The sequence below is a fragment of the Fusarium falciforme genome, chromosome 5, assembly GCF_026873545.1.
Source record: "Fusarium falciforme chromosome 5, complete sequence".
NCBI classification, from domain to species: domain Eukaryota; kingdom Fungi; phylum Ascomycota; class Sordariomycetes; order Hypocreales; family Nectriaceae; genus Fusarium; species Fusarium falciforme.
Window position 1 is genome coordinate 643,094 of NC_070548.1, and position 16,984 is coordinate 660,077.

The 16,984-nt window shown below is 52.9% G+C and overlaps 8 protein-coding genes across 8 annotated transcripts; 2 read left to right on the forward strand and 6 right to left on the reverse strand.

Moving 5' to 3' along the window:
* Positions 1 to 528: 528 nt before the first annotated feature.
* On the forward strand, positions 529 to 2,227 carry NCS54_00645000 (Hypothetical protein; the record flags this gene model as incomplete). The annotated part of the gene is made up of 7 exons (XM_053151909.1): positions 529 to 684; positions 731 to 796; positions 847 to 893; positions 942 to 1,141; positions 1,203 to 1,816; positions 1,868 to 1,999; positions 2,051 to 2,227. 7 exons carry the CDS (start codon positions 529 to 531, stop codon positions 2,225 to 2,227), a joined length of 1,392 nt encoding a protein of 463 aa, XP_053007884.1.
* A 286-nt stretch (positions 2,228 to 2,513) lies between these two features.
* NCS54_00645100 (Hypothetical protein) lies at positions 2,514 to 3,981 on the reverse strand (the record flags this gene model as incomplete). The annotated part of the gene is made up of 3 exons (XM_053151910.1): positions 3,324 to 3,981; positions 2,652 to 3,259; positions 2,514 to 2,594 (listed from the first exon to the last, which is right to left on the reverse strand). The coding sequence occupies exons 1-3, from the start codon at positions 3,976 to 3,978 to the stop codon at positions 2,514 to 2,516; spliced, it is 1,344 nt and encodes a 447-aa protein (XP_053007885.1). The 5' UTR covers positions 3,979 to 3,981.
* Positions 3,982 to 4,564: 583 nt separating this feature from the next.
* NCS54_00645200 (Hypothetical protein) lies at positions 4,565 to 5,872 on the reverse strand (the record flags this gene model as incomplete). The annotated part of the gene is made up of 3 exons (XM_053151911.1): positions 5,525 to 5,872; positions 5,371 to 5,451; positions 4,565 to 5,305 (listed from the first exon to the last, which is right to left on the reverse strand). The coding sequence occupies exons 1-3, from the start codon at positions 5,783 to 5,785 to the stop codon at positions 4,565 to 4,567; spliced, it is 1,083 nt and encodes a 360-aa protein (XP_053007886.1). The 5' UTR covers positions 5,786 to 5,872.
* Positions 5,873 to 6,376: 504 nt separating this feature from the next.
* NCS54_00645300 (EXPERA domain-containing protein) lies at positions 6,377 to 7,152 on the reverse strand (the record flags this gene model as incomplete). The annotated part of the gene is made up of 2 exons (XM_053151912.1): positions 6,377 to 6,831; positions 6,882 to 7,152. 2 exons carry the CDS (start codon positions 7,150 to 7,152, stop codon positions 6,377 to 6,379), a joined length of 726 nt encoding a protein of 241 aa, XP_053007887.1.
* Positions 7,153 to 7,584: 432 nt separating this feature from the next.
* On the reverse strand, positions 7,585 to 8,907 carry NCS54_00645400 (Hypothetical protein; the record flags this gene model as incomplete). Its single annotated transcript, XM_053151913.1, has 1 exon — positions 7,585 to 8,907. The coding sequence occupies exon 1, from the start codon at positions 8,722 to 8,724 to the stop codon at positions 7,585 to 7,587; it is 1,140 nt and encodes a 379-aa protein (XP_053007888.1). The 5' UTR covers positions 8,725 to 8,907.
* Positions 8,908 to 11,262: 2,355 nt separating this feature from the next.
* Positions 11,263 to 12,084, reverse strand: NCS54_00645500 (Zf-C2H2-3 domain-containing protein; the record flags this gene model as incomplete). The annotated part of the gene is made up of 1 exon (XM_053151914.1): positions 11,263 to 12,084. One exon carries the CDS (start codon positions 12,082 to 12,084, stop codon positions 11,263 to 11,265), a length of 822 nt encoding a protein of 273 aa, XP_053007889.1.
* A 566-nt stretch (positions 12,085 to 12,650) lies between these two features.
* Positions 12,651 to 13,626, reverse strand: NCS54_00645600 (Hypothetical protein; the record flags this gene model as incomplete). The annotated part of the gene is made up of 2 exons (XM_053151915.1): positions 13,261 to 13,626; positions 12,651 to 13,214 (listed from the first exon to the last, which is right to left on the reverse strand). The coding sequence occupies exons 1-2, from the start codon at positions 13,549 to 13,551 to the stop codon at positions 12,651 to 12,653; spliced, it is 855 nt and encodes a 284-aa protein (XP_053007890.1). The 5' UTR covers positions 13,552 to 13,626.
* Positions 13,627 to 14,163: 537 nt separating this feature from the next.
* On the forward strand, positions 14,164 to 15,675 carry NCS54_00645700 (Putative hexaprenyl pyrophosphate synthase, mitochondrial; the record flags this gene model as incomplete). Its single annotated transcript, XM_053151916.1, has 2 exons — positions 14,164 to 15,390; positions 15,514 to 15,675. 2 exons carry the CDS (start codon positions 14,164 to 14,166, stop codon positions 15,673 to 15,675), a joined length of 1,389 nt encoding a protein of 462 aa, XP_053007891.1.
* Between the last annotated feature and the right edge of the window lie 1,309 nt (positions 15,676 to 16,984).

Here is a 16,984-nt window from a genome sequence, read left to right on the forward strand (position 1 = left end):
GATGCCAAATTTGACGTCGTTTCCAAGGCAAGGTTGACAAGAATATATACCAAATGCCCCCCGACTCTGTAATTGGAATTTGGTGTCGACAACTGCTTCTTGGCGTACGGTTTTGGCCGTCTCCTCCCCACTTCTCCAGAGCCTGCTTTCTAGTCTCACATCCTGCAGCTTGGTATTTCCATAAAGCTCAGAGCCTGGTTCCCAAGGACGCCCACTCGCTTCACCCAAGCCGAGGCAATCACCATCTTCGGCAGTAATAAATGAGGCTCTGCAAGGCGCCGATGCCTGGCTGATGTGATCTCAGAGTTCGGCTGTGAATGCGCTCCTCTCCCAACCCACAGCATGCGCCCCGTCCCGCCTCTTTCAAGGTAATTCACGCATGACAGGGTTGAAAAACAATGCCGCGTGACCTTTCTACATATGCAGCCATGAGGCAACAACAGAGTCATTGGCCGAGGCCTCAGGAACCGAATCACGAGCCATGCGGTCTATAACAACTCAAGGTTGATCTCCTCGGTCATTGGAAGCATGCATCCTCCTGCAAAGCGGTCCGCATCGAGAGAACCTTTGATCGGCATGAACTGGCTACGTCACGACCCCGGCATCTCCGAAGGAGACATGAAGACCCTCTTCTTCCAGGATTATGGAACAAGTCGCATACTCAGTCTTTCTAAGCGATCTGGAGTATGAACCCTAGGCTTTCAGTGCAGCAAGTGTCTAACCTGACTAGTTCGCTACAAGACAAAGATCTTGGGCCCTATCCAATGAATCTGAGTGGCAGTCTTGGCTTAATGCGGTTCGAACTTCCTTGTCTCCTTCGCAACAAGATTACTAACTGCAACAAAGGGCCACCTCGAGGATGGCGATGGCGGCGAAAGCACCCTCAACATCTTGTAGGCGTCCATCTTTTCGAATCAGCCAAGATGCTAACCCGTCGTTAGACTCTGCGGGCGTGTAGAACAGGAATGCGACGAGCCCCTGACAGTGGCATATTTGCCGTTTCCGAAGCCTATCTTTGATCAAGTGAGGGCCGAGTTTCGGGTCCACGGGTCGATTGCGCGAGTCATCAACAGAAACGTACGGTGCAAGTTCATGGACCTGCCGTTTCAATATGACCAAGACTCAGGAGATGTTACTACCGGTACTTTGCTCCCATACATATTTTGAGGCAAAGGGGGTATTCAGTGCTGACGCAGTTCAAGTCTACAACTGCAGAACGGCATCAACTTGGCCTCGTGATATGGCTCTGTCGGTTTCCTTCTCACCCAGAAACCTCACCACGTATGCCGTCGTGTACGGGTGCGATGACAAGGCCGCGGACTTTCTCATAGAACAACTCACTGGAACTGACCACCCTGTCTTTCATCCCATGCTCCTGCCGACCCTGCTTGCGGACTTAGAAAGGGAGCGCCATGTTAAGCTCTTGCGCAAAAATTCCGACAAGATGGGGCAACTGACGCTTGATCTCACGGTAAACAAGGGTCAAGACATCCCAAAGAGCCCTGAATCCAGCTCCCAACTCGACGATGATGAGGAGGAGCCCATTGAGCTGTGGCAAGACATGAGCAATTTGCAGAATGGGTTCCAGAACTGGCAGCAGCAGATGCGAAGGATGGTGATCCACCTTGGACGGTCATCCAACGCCTTGGCTCCAGGCTCGACACACTACGATTTGGAGATTCAGAAGAATTTGGAGAAACTAAGGGTTCCCAGTGTCCGGATCCAAAAGAGGCTGGAGGAGCTAATCAGCGAATACGATGAGCACATTCGCGATTGTGCTACCGTGACTGGGGGGTTAAAGCTGGCAATGTCCATGGTGAGTGAAAGGTGTTCCATACAGTAGAGCCCATCTGACTGACTCGAATAGGACACCCGCAAAACAAACCAAGAAATCGCCCACAGCAGCCTGCAGGTTTCCAGTCTAGCGCAGAAGGACGGCAGCTTGATGAAGTCGATAGCTATTGTGACCATGTTCTTCCTCCCCGCCACATTCACCTCGGTACGTGCAGGTCCCATAAACTATATATCATCTCGATTTCGGCTAACGCAGGTCAAGACCTTCTTCTCGATGGACTTTTTCGACTGGCCCAAGGCTACCAACGCCATTGGTACCGGGTACATATGGGTGTACTTTGTTGTTGCGGCTGTTCTCACACTCATCACTGTGGGTTTGTTCAAGTTTAGAGGGAGGAAGGATGACAAGGTTATGGCAGGGAGCATGGTTTAGAGTGCGTATGCTATAGTCACTGGTAGCTTTGAGCGGTCTGAGTGTGGGCAACCAGACAGACCCGGCATGGGAAGGCATGGTGTTTTACGGCGTTGAGTTCTCGTGCTGTCGTTATGTTCATTTCAATCAATTATAAAGACGAGTGCTTGTTGATCTTTAATCCATCGGTACTTACTCAGGGGCCTGAGAACCTACCCTTGAGTCTTATCACGTCACCATCACAGTTACAGGTAAGTAGACTTCTGAAAAACTCGTTCTGCTCAGTTTTCGTTTATTTTCAGGTCGTCTATCTTGATTCTACCCTATCTAGCCGGTTCCAGTGGAACCACTTCCGGCGCTGAGGCTTGCCTACTGGCTCGCAAATCTTCTGTAATACAATGTCAGTAAACCGTGAAACAAAAGATACCAAGGTCATTCTGCTTACCTTTCGATTGTCTGCAAACTCAGTGTAGAGCCTGTTCCAGATTTCTCTTTCAACGCAGTTCTCCTGGGGACCCTGACCATCAGCCGTCGGACACTGTGGCTGCTTCTGTAGTCGCATCGCCGAATCCTGCACCCATGGTTTCGGGACGGGCCAGTCAGAAAAATGCACATATTTGGCTTCGTTCAGGACCCCGACAGCATTCCATTCTTCCTTTTTAGAGCTAAGATACTGGGAATGATCCTTCATTCGAAACTCTGCCGAGAGCAGGCCGTACGGTCGGTGGGGAATGATCATTGCGCTATCGAGGTATAGGCTGTTGATAACTTCCATATCGTACTCGGTGTTCTCAATGGTCTCAATCTTCTGAAATATGCGCTCCATTTCGACCTTGTCAGGTTGCACAACCATGACATGTGAGGCAAGCATCGTCTTAGGAGGGTCGTCCTTCATGAACCAGTAGGCTCGGGGCATCGCAACACGACACGGAGGAAGCTGGAACAGCTCGTCCATAAGCTGAAGAACCACGCCGTCTGAGTCGAGGGTAATTACGCGGTCGTATTGGGTCTGATTGAAGGCGAGAAGTTTGGTGAACGATTCGGCCCAGGTAACTAGAACAGCGTTAGAAGGCCAACTTCCACGATAAAGCACAATCCCAAGGCCCCAGTGTCTTACCGTCACTACCGTTACGGCGCTGGATCTCGACTGGCCGTAATGTGACCTTGTACTCGTCGCGAGCCTTGATCAGAAGTTGTCCCGCATGAGTGTCCGACTCTTGGGCATTGGGCGCAAGCATATGACCAGGATACATCATCAGTCGTTCAGCGTTGCTGCCAAGTCGCTGTAGTGCTTCGAAGATCATGAGCGAATTGCAGAGGTAGACGTCGTTGGTAGCGTATTGGACGTAGGCGAATCGGGACCAGTCGATAATGTCGCTGTCGGCACTTTCAGTGACATTCTCCTCCTTCTCGTCATTCTCGTCGTTCTCGTCGACTGGGTCGTCATGAAATTCGCTGTCGTCGATATCGACCTTGTTAATGGCACTCTCCTCGCCGTTGCTAGGCTTCCCATCACCCAAAAACGCGTTCCCATGAACATCGTCATTCTGCGCGTCAAGATTCTCTTCGCCCATGAAAGAAGGGCTCCCCGGGTATCCGTCCGGGCGCTCAGCGCTCTCCGGGACTTGAACACTGTGATCTCTCCATGTATCCGGTATAGGCACGTCCGGATAGTCGTACTCGAAAAGGTTGAGCAGAAAACAAAAGAAGATGGAGAGAAAAATAAGGCTCGGCAGGAACCTGAGCAGACGCGACATGGTGGACGACAGCATTCGGTTCAAGGCTGCGCTGCGAAGAGGCCAGCTGAGCCGGGTTTTTGGAGATGAACGAGGGAGGCTCAAAAAAACATGGCCTCAGGGAACGAGGGAGAAAGACATGGCTTGAGACATCAATTGGAGGATGAGGTTTTGAGATGCAAGGGAAGGTGCGATGAGGTGCACCTTCACTGCACCCGCTACTGTGACAGTGACAGCGAGTCTGGTAGCAAAATTGTTACAAACGGGTCTGGATGTTCGGAGTTTACAAACATACTCAACTCCACGCCGAAAATTTGAGAGCTTCTTAGTAGACTGGTATCGTAAGTGTATCTATGAAAGGGAGATGGGAATGAGGGCAAGGGGATGCCAGGGGTTGCTTAGCCTGTGGTCTTCCATTCCAAGGGATAACACCATCCGCATATCAGCACATCTGGTTGAATCAGTTGCAATTTCGTTTTTCAAGTTGAGCTTCAGCAAGGAATTCAATAGAAATCGCAGAGTAACCAGTAAGATCACGACTTACATATAGGTTCACTCAGTCATGCTCTAGGTGATCAATTCATGTTCATGCGCAAAATGGTATCAACACGCTAGTCCATCATCACTCATGCAAAATTCCACACTCCTGTCCCTTCAACCTGTCATAATCCTCATAAAACCCAGACCACATCATCCGATCCGCACACCTTGGCTTATCCTCCGTCTCGCGATCATCAGCCGGGCAATCTGGCAGCGCATTCTCCCACTGCATCTTGGTGCGGCTGCGCCAGGGCTTGGGAAGAGGCCAGTCGCTAAAGTGCACGAGGAAAGCCCGCGAAACCTCGCCCATGGCGTTCCACTCCTCGTCCTCGTCGGGTGCCATGTATTTGGAGTGGTCCTTGGAGCGGAACTCGCCCGTTAGGAGGGCGATGCGTCGGTGGGGGAGGATCATGGCAGAGTCCTTGAACATGTGGTTGATAACCTCCATATCGAAGTCTCCAGACTGGAGCGCCTCGTTGATGATCTTTTTGTACCGGGCCATGTTGGGCTCGATGAGCATCACGTGGGATCCAAGGACCTGCTTGGCGATCTCGGTGCTCTTCTCGTTGAGCCAGTACGCGCGGGGCACGGCGACGGGGGCCAGAGGGCTCAGGAAGTAGTGGTCCATGTTGTTCAGCACAAGAGAGTCAGAGTCAAAGGCGAGGACGCGGGTCCATTCGGTGAGGGCAAAGGCCTGGAACTTGGTCAGGCTGTCGCGCCAGGTCGAGTCGCCCTTTTGAGTCGAGATGACCTCCATGGGGCGGAGGTGAATGTGAGGGTGCTTGATGCGAATGTTGGCGATAGCCTTGGCTCCCTTGGAGTTCTAGGGGCATGTTAGTGCCAGCATATGAAGCGACATGAATCTGTCGCATTTAGCGCTCAGCTTACTCCTTCTTCCCAAGCCTTTGGATGGATCAAGACGAGGTCATGTCGAGCTCCATATCGTCGAAGCTGAGAAAAGTTGATTATCTATGAAAGTCAGTCTAGTGCGCAACAAGCCATCTTCAAGCTCCGCAAGAGCTCGATCGTCGGTTGCGCTCACAGCATTGCACAGATAATCCAGATCGGTGGCATACTGCACGTAGGCAAACTTGGGCTCAAGCTGCTCAGTCGTCCAGTGAGGCTTCTGCTCCGTTAGAGCAGGCAGAGTCCTGTTCTCCGAATACGCGGGCAAATCCAACGAACCCACGCTGCGGTCGTCACGCTTCTGCATCAAGATCGACAGGGTCAGCACTAGGACGAGGGTCCCCGCGGCACATCCCGCGACGACCCGGAGCAGCCTCGGGGGGATGTTGAGCTGCATCTTGAACGTTGCGGTGGGTGGGTTGAAAGGTTGAAGATGGCTGCTCGTCACTTGGTTGACGCGACTGGCTGGCTGCGCATCAGCCAAGCATTTCGCGAAAGACAAGAGGGGAAATCAGTTTGGTTCTTGTCCGTGCTGTTTCAGTATCTTATCTGTTTCTCAAAGTGGTCCTTTCCCCCTGCAAAGGGGTCCTATTCTTCTCGAAAACTCGTATTCAGGCGGATCAAATGTTGGGCCCGAATTCCCGCCACTCACAGACCCTGAATCGCGACGCGTGGCACGGCGTCAAGGCCGTTTTTAGAGATGCCAAGACCGGCGAACCACGAGCAGAGTTGGCCGATTCTGATCTAGTGATTCATGCGTCGTTTATTGAGTCGTGATTGGGTTTTCGTTCAGGAACGGGAAAATGTGTCAAACGATCTTGAAACCTTATCGTGATCGGAGTTTTATCTATAACTCTAGTTTTCCGCGTTGCTTCTAACATGGACCACACTCCTCCCGACGCCATCAACTCTTGCACATCACCTCTTCCCCCCATGTTTCGCCCATTCTTCACCTTCCTTCACCGTCCTCACTTTCAAGTCTCTTTCTTCAAGCCTTCTTCTTGGCCTTCTCAGCAGCCTGGACCTTGGCAAAAGCCCCGACAGCCTCCCAGATGCTCTGGATGAGCAGAGGTACGGGGATCATGATCCAGATAAAGTTGCAGAAGAAGTAGTACCACCAGAAGTAAAAGCTCTCGGGACGGCAGTAGACGATCTCGAGGACGCGCTTGCTGAAAAAGCAGGTGCCGTAGTAGAGGAGATTGCCGTAGATCTGGCCCAGGCTGATGATGAGCTGCAGAGGGAATCGGATCGGGTGGTCCTTGACGATGGCCCAGGCCAAGAGGAACGAGAGGGGACCCCAGGCGAACGCAGTGATGCCCTCCATGCACACGAGGAACGAGTCTTGGGTGAGGTAGCGGGAGTCGGAGAGGGAGTACTCCTTCCAGAGTTGGGCGAAGAGGTGGTCCTGGGCAGCGAGCTGGGCAAAGTGGACAGTAAAGTAGCCTATGAAGGTTAGTATTTGATCAGCTAAAGATGAGTATAGTCCGACATACCCTCAAAGAACAAGTGGATGCATCCGCAGAGCGCAAACCAGAGGGTGGTACCCGTTGCAACCTTGGAGAGTGTCCGGCCAGACTGCTGGATAAGCAGCAGCGTCACGGCGAAGATGGCCAACGATCCAGCGACAAACGTCGCCACAAGGACCGGCGAAGACAGTGAATTGGCGGCATAGTGCGCGAGGGGAGCGTTCAACGGGTAGTAAGGATGCAAGGGAGCTTTGCCGCTCGCGTTGATGGCGTTGACGATGAATGCGGGGTCTTCCATTGCGGCAGGATATCAATTGCAGTGGTCAATTGAAAAGGTGAGCTGACTGGTGTGCTTGAATCCAAAGATTGTCTTCTGGCTGGCCGTTGATTATTTATTGTATTATCGACATTGGCTTGTCTTGTTGATCTTTACAATCGTACCTGCACATCATCGTAGCGAGATTCTTGGCGCTTTCGGAAAGTCGAGATCCGGGCTCGTACCATGGCCTCTTTTCCCCCGCAGATCCGGCACCCGGATTGTCAAGGACAGCCCTCCGATTGGAAGATCAGCAACCGTTAGCCAGGGGAGAATTGATCTTCTATATCGGACGGGGCCGTTAGCTCTCGGGCTCCGCGGATTACGCCTGCCCCCAAATGTCATCCTTTCGCATTTTGAGGCTCTGTGTAAGCACAGTACAATACGGATACGATAACGATTAAAAGCGGTCAATTAGAACGTTACCGTCTCCATTCGGACTTCGCCAAGTGTACCCAAAAGATCTTCCCCCGGAGACATTATCAGCGACAGGTCAACTCGCTTCTGCTCAGCTTCCACCATGACCAGAGTATCCCTCACTCTTCCCTTCTCCGGGACTCTCGGTATACCAGCCCAACTCGTCTTTGCAGGCAATTGTCCGTCCCCGGTTGCCCATTCCTCCCAGGCCATCTCCTCGACCTGCATTGGAGATGGAGAGTTCTCCCTTGAGAGGTCGCTGGTGTAATACACTTGTCCCTCAACCTCCATGATCTTCTCTGCCACCACTGCAGCGCCGTCGCTCGACCACATACCCTCCTGTCTCTTGATCTTGTGCAAAAACGCAATGCCTCTTCGTCTGAGCCACGGATGTCGACACCGCTGACACGTCATGAACACAGGCACGATCAGGCCTGGTTCCAGAGATAGAGGTGATTGCACGTGGGTGTTTGGCGTGTTGGACCACAACAGCTCGGCAAGAGTGAAGATGCGCTCAAAGTATCCGAGCAACCTGTCCCATCGCGTCTCGGGCCCGTATGCTCCCGCAGTGACGCACATGCGCAGCAACGTGTGATACAGCCTGATGGATATAGCTCCTATGGCGTTGTGTGGATCGCGGTTCCTCTCAAAGTCGGCCATCTTGTACTCCCACGATGCAAGATCCTGCATCAGATTCTGTATGATGGCCTCTTCACCCTGTTCGCCGTCGTCGGCTACTAACGTCTCACCCAACAGCATGAACCTCCTCATCAGACCAAACAGCGCCGTGCCCGCCTGCGCATAGCTCTCCAACCGTTCTACCTGGCGCATCAGGGTGTCAATGTACACTGACCGCGGTGTGTTGTCGTAAGAATATGGAGCGCTGGAGTCGGAAAATGTCATGGCTTGTAGGTCGAGTCGTGTTAGGATCTCAGCCGCACTCATTGTTGCTTCACCAGTACCAGCCTGCTTCAATAACCGGTGTCCAGCCGTAATGTGAACCTGACTCTCAGACCAACGTCCCATCATGTTGGTGATGGACAAGAGTGCAAGACTTAGTGACAGTAGTCTCGTTGGGTCTTTGACATCCTGAGCATAAGACACTGCGCGTGCATAGCTCTGATGCGCCTGGTCCATGAGCCCTTGACTATTGTGATGTCCATGCCCCTGCCAGAAAAGCTCATGCCGTTGATGAAGAGCCCCCAACGCAAGGGTAGCATGCCAAACAGCAGGTTCACTATGCGCTAGCTGAAGCAACTCCCTCGTCCAGAACCTCGAAGGGATAAAAGAAGCTGTCGACGGTGCCGTAAGGTTCCGAAACACGTCAAACAATGACATGCTAGTCGGGGTCGGCGAATGGCTCCTGTGCCGGGGATACTGAGAAAGAGCCTGAGAAATAGGTCCGACGACGGAAAGATGGCGCGCGGCGTCCGCAAGTTGGCGACGTGTAACGGTTGAATCCTCGGGGAGATATCCATCGCACCGACGCTTGGAGTTGAGGCAGCGCTGACACGAAGGCTTTGTCTCGTCGCACTTGACGCGGCGAATGCGACAAGTAATGCATCCCGTACCCGATTTGCGCGGCATGTCGATGTTTTTTTCGAAGTAAATTACTAGAGGAAAGATGCATCAGCATCAAGTTTGATGGCTGAGATTGCAGTAGCAATATGAAACCCCAAGTTTGGAATGGGGGCACTGCGCCCCCGTCTCGCGCTTAGCGGATACATTCATGGGGCGACTAGGCAATCATTGCAACCAGCACAGCCGCAAACCGCGTATACTGAGCACACTGCGAATCAGAAGGATCACGCGATGCTACCCTATTTCATTATCTCGACATGTTAAGCGAGGCTTTGACCGCCTGCCAAATGTCGAATTGACTGAGAGACCCACGGTATGCGTCATGTTGGGTGTTGGATCAGACTAGACCTTATTGGTTCTTCTTTGAACATGTGCTCAGCCCTACCCGCAGCAGGGGCTGATGAATAACCTCATCATGGGGTGAGAGAGACCATCAACCCAGTTAATGGAACTTAGTCGTTTCTCTTTAGGTTTCGGCCCTTTCGGCCAACACTCTCAATTGACACTCAAGGTACATTCACACGATGGTGGGAACAGATAACAGAACGGTAAAAATACTTGTCTAATTACTATTAAATATAGTCAAATAATAAGGAAAAAGACATCCTAATGGAAGGTAATGCTTTACATCCCATTTATGTATTCATATGATTATTCTAGCTACTCTCAGGTTAATCATCTCGTCTGATGCTACGTGGGTAGCTTTAGCCACCGAATAACAGCCAGTCCCTCTCGACATATCAAAGGAAGCCCCAACAGAGTGAATCAGAAACCTAGTTGAAGTCATGAATATAAAAAGACCACCTGTACCTAACCCAAGAATAAAAATCATCAAAGCATCACCCTCAACTTCAACCACCAAATCTCATTATAGAGCCCGTGCGCCATGTCGTTCGACCAATCTCCCTTCGAGCTCCGACAGGAGATTTGGAACCTCTGCCTGAACTTAGTCGACGAAGACCGATACCTCATCCTCGGAGTCTCCCTCGGAATCGCCATGTCCCACCACCCTCGAAGCCCACTCGTCGAGCAGACTGTCGTCGGAGGTAGCTTCGTTCCCGCCTGGCCAAACCACGCTCTCCCCGTCCACCCGGTCGAATCCCAACTCACGATTCAGGGCCTCGGGGCACTCTGTCACGAGTCTAGAGCTGTGGTTCTAAAGCGCTATCCCGATCTCGTACGGCTCGAGAAGAACACCTGGGTTCTTGGGAATTGTTGGCGCCTTGCGCACGACTATGAGGCTTGGGAGAAGGCGGGTTGTAGACCGCAGCGGTTCTACTTGCGGTGTAACTTGCAGAAGGATATCCTCTGGGCGCACTCTGCTGCACCTGCTCGAAAATTTCATAGCCATCGCCCTGTGGATTATGCACTCGGGGTGTATGAGTTGATAAAGGGCACTCCGTGGGGTCCTGTCAACGCTGATATCTTCAGGGACACCCTGAAATGGGTCAGGCATGTGGTCGTCTCGATGCCCGAGGGCCTGCCACAGAATGCCCCCGCCGCCCATATACCTTGGACCCAAGAGTTGCTTGCGGGGATGCCCATCCTCGATACCCTGGCCGTACAGGTCGGTCGATTTCCCGAACCGTTCCAGAGGGTCAAAACCCCGGGCCCGGATCCGGATCAGGGTCAACATTCAATCCCCCACGTCAAGTTGGTATACCGTCCCCTGAGCTATCGTGTCATCAGCTCCAGGTATCACAACACGCCGTCAGCACGGTTTTATACCGCCGTCAGAGAGTTCAAGAGAAGAGGCTCAGCTGAGCACAGTCAAGTCTTTTACCAAAGCTTAGACGCGAGGTTGAGAGCTGAGGGACTACGGTTCGAAGATCCGTCATTGACTATCCTAAAGCTACGCAGAAAGCCTGATGGGCCCACGGTACGGGTTGAGAAGTGGCAACGGGAGAAAAAATACTTCGACAGGTGGATGCTCGGGGGTGGGCTCGAGTGGCGGGAATGGGACGGCAAAAGTCTGTATTTACCGGAACAATTCACAATGGTTGCAAGTGACAAGGAAATTGAGGCAGGCAGTCGAGGGAAGAACGCAGGAACGTGGATAGTTCATTAGTCGTTAGATTTGGGTATCGTATCAGTCTATAATGCTTCGCTCTCCTTCTTCTTCCTTGCCCGTAAGACCGCTGCGTGTTGCTTTGTGTGGTATTTGACGTCGTCTGGATAGAGGGGGTTCCAGACTGTGTTGCAGACCTTGCACTCGGAGAAGGGTGCTTGAGAGGAGATGTTGAGCGTCGTTTGGACGGTCTGTTGTTTTGGCTTCTTCGGTTTTGTGGTGGTTGTGTTTGTTGTGTGTTGCTCTTTCAATGGTGACCTCGCAGGTCCCTTGCCATCTTCTCGATTCTCCACATTCTCGTCGTCGTCTTGAACATCGCTTTCTGTCTCTTCGTTGCTGATGGTGGGTAATGATGAGCCCCCGAACCGCAGTATTCGTGGTTTTCTCCGAGGCTCTATCCGGGGTGGTTGTGGAGGAGATGACGGTGGTGTTGATTCGGGTTGTGGCTCATCGCTCTTTGGACTGGGAGCGACTGTGGATGATGACGAAGACACAGGCTTAAAGAAGTTCAATATTGAACCCTTCTTGACGACATCCTTGGGCGAATTTCTGTCGCTTGCTGTGGGTTCCGTCGAGTCCTTGCCCCCGGTTGCTGTAATCTCGGGGAGCGATGGTGATTCCGTGTCAACGCTCTTGAAGTTCCGCTTCTTCAAAGATGTCTCCTCCGTCGATATGCGTCGCTTCTTCGGACTGGGTTCCCTGGGCGAGTTCTCTCGGGTCGTACTCCGTTTCCCGTATGTCCGGAGTGGCTTGGCGCGCATTCGCAGTGCAGAAGACGCTGAGCTGTTGGTCCTGAAGAGTGTCAGATTCGAAGCCATCCATGGAGAATCAGAGTCATCGGCGTACATTGTGACAATCTTGTTTGTTGACGAGCTGCCATGCTTCGTCCAATGAAAAGGGATCGTGAACCTCGCGTCGCACAGGATCGGTGAGTGTTTGGGCAAAAGAAGGCAAAGACGACTCCTGCACGAAATAGTCGAGGTATATGATTAAAAGCAGAAAACGAGTGTTTGAAGAGAAAACGACCCAGCTGATCCTCCCCGCGTACAAGTTCCTGGAAGGGTTGTTGACCTTGGGCAATGATGTGGATGGTGAAGGCCCCACCACTCGACGCGTCGAGTCGCGTCTGGCGCGTAGTCACATGGGTGCGATCCCACCTTGGATCAAGCCATGATATCATCCCGGTCTGCGGAACTCGAAATACATTATTTGTCCATGTTGAGACGTTATGATGCAGGGCCGTCATGAGTAAATACATGCCAATTGGGTTAATTGCAAGGTCTACAGCATAATGGCTTACTAGGTAGGTACCCAGTGATCACTCTCATAAGTAGTGTACAGCGCAATGGAGGACAGCTTCAACTGCTCGAAACATGGATGCTTGACTTGCTAGAATTGTTTCTCGAATTTCCCCTCATATGTTGGCCTTTTCTTCCGATTTCTGTTCCGGTCTTCTTTTCCTAACCGCATCATTCTCATCCGCTCCCTTCTCCTTAATCAACACCGTCTTCTCATCTACACCATCATCCTTACCCACAACCCAACTCTCCACAACCTCCTTAACCTCCCTCACCTTGCGATCCTTCTTCTTCCCCTCCTCCATCCTCCACTGATACCCCGAATACACAGTAACTTCTGCTATAGCAACAAGTATACTCCCCCCTAACGTGAGAAACAGCCTCGACGGTAGACTCCACCACCGCGCCGCGATCCACAGCGTGCCCGCCACACCTGCTATGCTGATGAGGAAGTTGATTATGAGCGTCACCTGCCGGTGCACCTCGTTCATCGCGGCATCGTCGTTGTCGCCGGTATCCCTGGCAGAGGTGGGCTTATTGACTTCGGCAAATGCGGATGCGGCGTTGGGAAAGCGGTTGTGGAAGGTTTCGAGCTGCGGGACCGGGTTGATCATTCGTTCGTAGGCGCGGGCTTCTTCTTCGCGGCGGAGACGGGCCATGAGGGCTTTGTATTCGGGGGACTAGGCCTGTTAGTAAATGTGCTGATGATAGAGAAATCGTACCTACGGGTGCAGGCTTGGGAGGTGGAGGAGGAATGTAGATGGATGCGCCGCGGAGGAGCTGCTCGAGGGTGTAGGGCGAGTTGCCTTGCGTTTTGAGGTTCTTCCAGAGATCGACAATCTGCCCATGGGATATGGGCTTTCCAACTTCAGGCTCGTCTAATGATGGCTCATCGGGTTTCTGCGAGGCAGCATCGGTTTCGTTGTCGTCATGATGAGCTTCGACAGCTTCCGATTTCGAGGATTCTTTGATCGCCAAGGCCTCCACGATGGAGGGCGTTATCGTAAGTAACACCATACTTCTTTCTTGGACAAGCGCACAGGATAGAATGTGTATTTCTGCCCGAATGAGAGCGCGAGCCGTTGGAATGGAAGTTGTCAAGTTGATGCCTACGTCGCAACGAACATGTGTCTAACAGGCATCCCTCCAACTCCAGCACCTCTATCACTAAAAACCCCCGTGCGTCAGCGTGTTTATCCGCTGACGCCCTAGCTCAACGGCCCCGTCGCGAGGTCGAGATCTGGCCAATCATACACCCTCATTCAGTCAGTCTCCGTCGGGTGCTTCGCCGGACGGATCCGCGAACACCCCGGGCTTAGCAGCCACAACCAGAGAGCGGAAGCTGAGGTGGGCGGGTTCTCGCTCGCTCGCTCGATTGGAAAAAGTCTAGAGGTCAGGTCCCGCCGGGTCGAACAGAAATAACCAAGTCCAAAAAAACCACCAACCGACGAGAGAAAAAAAATATCCCTCGCGGTTCCTCGATTGCCGAGCGACTCGACCGACGACTACTTCTTTGGGAAAACGAATTGCTCTTGTCGAATGCGGTGATACACAATTCGAAGCTTCACCGTTTTCCCCCTCCACATCTTCCGATATTAATAACTGCCCGATTTTGCGCACACGGCCGTGATGCAGCTCCGTCCGGGGGCCTCGGTGGTGCGCGATGCCTTGGCTAGACAATCAATGATGACGAGGACGGGCTTGACTGCCTCTCCCCTCGCCAGGGCGCCCGCGTGCGTACTGTGCAGACAATTGACCGTCGGTCGAGGTCCCACGAGGATACACAGAGCCGCCCTTCACACCAGTCCCCGAAGAGACTCTGCCTGGGCTGCCGCAGTCCAGGTCGCCTCCAATGTCGTGGGCAATGTCGTCAAGAAGGCCGCAAAGGATAGGATGCATGTCGACCCCCTCCGGACCGTGGCCAAGGAGATGAAGTTTCTCACGGGCAATATCCGCAAGCTTCTGGGCTCTGGTCACCCCTCACTCGACCGCGCCGCAAAGTACTACACCCAGGCCGAGGGCAAGCACGTCAGGCCCTTGATCGTCCTCCTCATGAGCAGGGCCACCTACCTCTGCCCCAAGGCACCTCCCACGGCTCCCACGCCCACCAGCCGAGGCATTGACACCTCGATATCTCCCGTCCAGATCCTCGCCGATGTAAACCCTTCAGCCCAGCCGATCTCCGCCGTCGAGCCAGAGGCTCCCGAGGCCAATTCAGATATTCTTCCTAGCCAGCGGCGGTTGGCAGAGATCACGGAGCTGATCCACACGGCCTCGCTGCTTCACGACGACGTTATCGACCATTCCATCTCGAGACGAGGTTCGCCGTCGGCTAACTTGGAGTTTGGCAACAAGATGGCTGTTTTGGCTGGTGACTTTTTGCTCGGCCGGGCATCCGTTGCGCTCGCTCGTCTCCGTAACCCTGAGGTTGTCGAACTGTTGGCTACCGTCATCGCCAACCTCGTCGAGGGCGAGTTCATGCAGCTCAAGAACACGGAGCGTGACGAGCGGAACCCCAAGTGGTCCGAGGAGACGGTCAGCTACTATCTCCAAAAGACATACCTCAAGACGGCCTCTCTCATCTCCAAGTCATGTCGGGCGGCGGCTCTGCTGGGTAACTCGGACGCCGTGACGGTGGACGCGGCTTATTCGTACGGACGCAACTTGGGACTGGCGTTCCAGCTGGTGGACGACCTTTTGGACTACACGCAGAGCGGGACGGACCTGGGAAAACCTGCGGGGGCGGATCTGGAGCTGGGCTTGGCGACAGCGCCGCTGCTGTTTGCGTGGAAGCAGATGCCGGAGCTCGGAGCTCTCGTTGGCCGCAAGTTTGAGAAGGAGGGTGACGTAGAGAGGGTAAGCTTGGATGCATTTCCATTGTTTGTCCTGTTTGACGAATCACGTCGCTTTGCGCTTCTGCACATCCCCCTTCACGAGGGTGCTATTGGAGAAACGATGCTAACCGGTGGGTGTGTCTAGGCACGTGAGCTGGTGCTCCAGAGCGACGGTATCGAGCAGACGCGGGCTCTCGCACAAGAGTACGTGGACAAGGCGATCGCGTCGATTGCGGATTTCCCCGAGAGCGAGGCCAAGGACGGCTTGATCGAGATGGCACACAAGTCGCTGAAGCGCCAGAAGTGAGGAGGCCACGAGGAAGAGGCGGATGGAAAGTCATCCGCCGTGTACAAATAACGACATCACTATTTATTTTCTGCGACGAGACACGGCAAAAAAGAGAGATGAGACGGGTTGTTAACTGGTGGGCTGGGATGAGCAACGGTGTATGGTTTGTCCTTTTTTGCTTTGTCTTGTACTTGTCCTTTTGCCTTTGGTGTCTTTCGACCAAAGACGATTCTACAAGTCAAGGAGAAAGACGAAGGACGCGAGTGATGCATGCATGAGCTGAACTGTACCTGTACTTGTACGACTTGCCGATATAAAACCGCATATAACTGACCACCTATCTTATACCGAGGAGTTGAAAAGGGCGGTGTTGGAAGAGGAGGGGCTTGATGATGATGGATGTGGTTAGATCCTGCTCTGTACGAGAAAAACAAAAGACGTGTTCAACTCTTGGGTTTCGATCGAGTAATTCTGAGGTGTTTCAAAGTGATGTTTCCGAGGTGGTGGTCATGAGGGATAGAGCACGCGCAACTCCGCGGAGTGACTTTGTTAGTTGAAGAGAGTCTAGAACGAAACGGAACACGGCGATCCGAGCGTATTACTCGATAGAAACCTCTTTTCAATGCAAGTGATGAGCTAGAAGGGTCTTTGGATGATGCCCTGCTGACTGCGTGAGCCATCCTCATGCAATACCTGATCCGATCAAACAATCTCTTCCCCGGCCTCGACCAAGCCCTGACCGCTCCGTAGACCCCGAATAGCCTCAATAGCGTCGTAGAAAAAGCCATGCCTCGTCCGAGCACTCATTCCTGTCAAGCATCCGGTTCGTAGACGACCATCTCATTACTCGATGGTTACTCGATTGAATCACCCACGCCGGCGGCGGTGAGAGTCCCTGATTGGTCGGTTATCAACGGTACCCGGCCGAGTCCGATGGATGGACCCTGGTTTTTTCTTCAAGCTTTTTTGTAAGTGGGCCGGCCCGACGATGGCTGATAAGCAAAGGCATTCCGGGAATTCGGTGTCTGCTGGACGAGGCCATTCAGAACCATTCAGAACGTGACAGGGAAGAATGATTGGGAGAAGGGCAGTTTTGGTCGAATAACAGAAACGCTAGGGCCTCTTTTATGTTTGTTCCCTTGTTCAAACCCCGCAAAATACCGATGGAGGGGTCCTTGCGGCGCAAGATAAGAAGGGGAAGCCATCGCCGGATTCTGGGGGTGGCTTTTTTCCTGGAATGCCAACACTCGTTGCTCTGCCTTATATCCTTTTGCCTCGGTACTTCTTGATCCGATCTTATTGGGGTCTCTGATAAGAGAAAACTCTC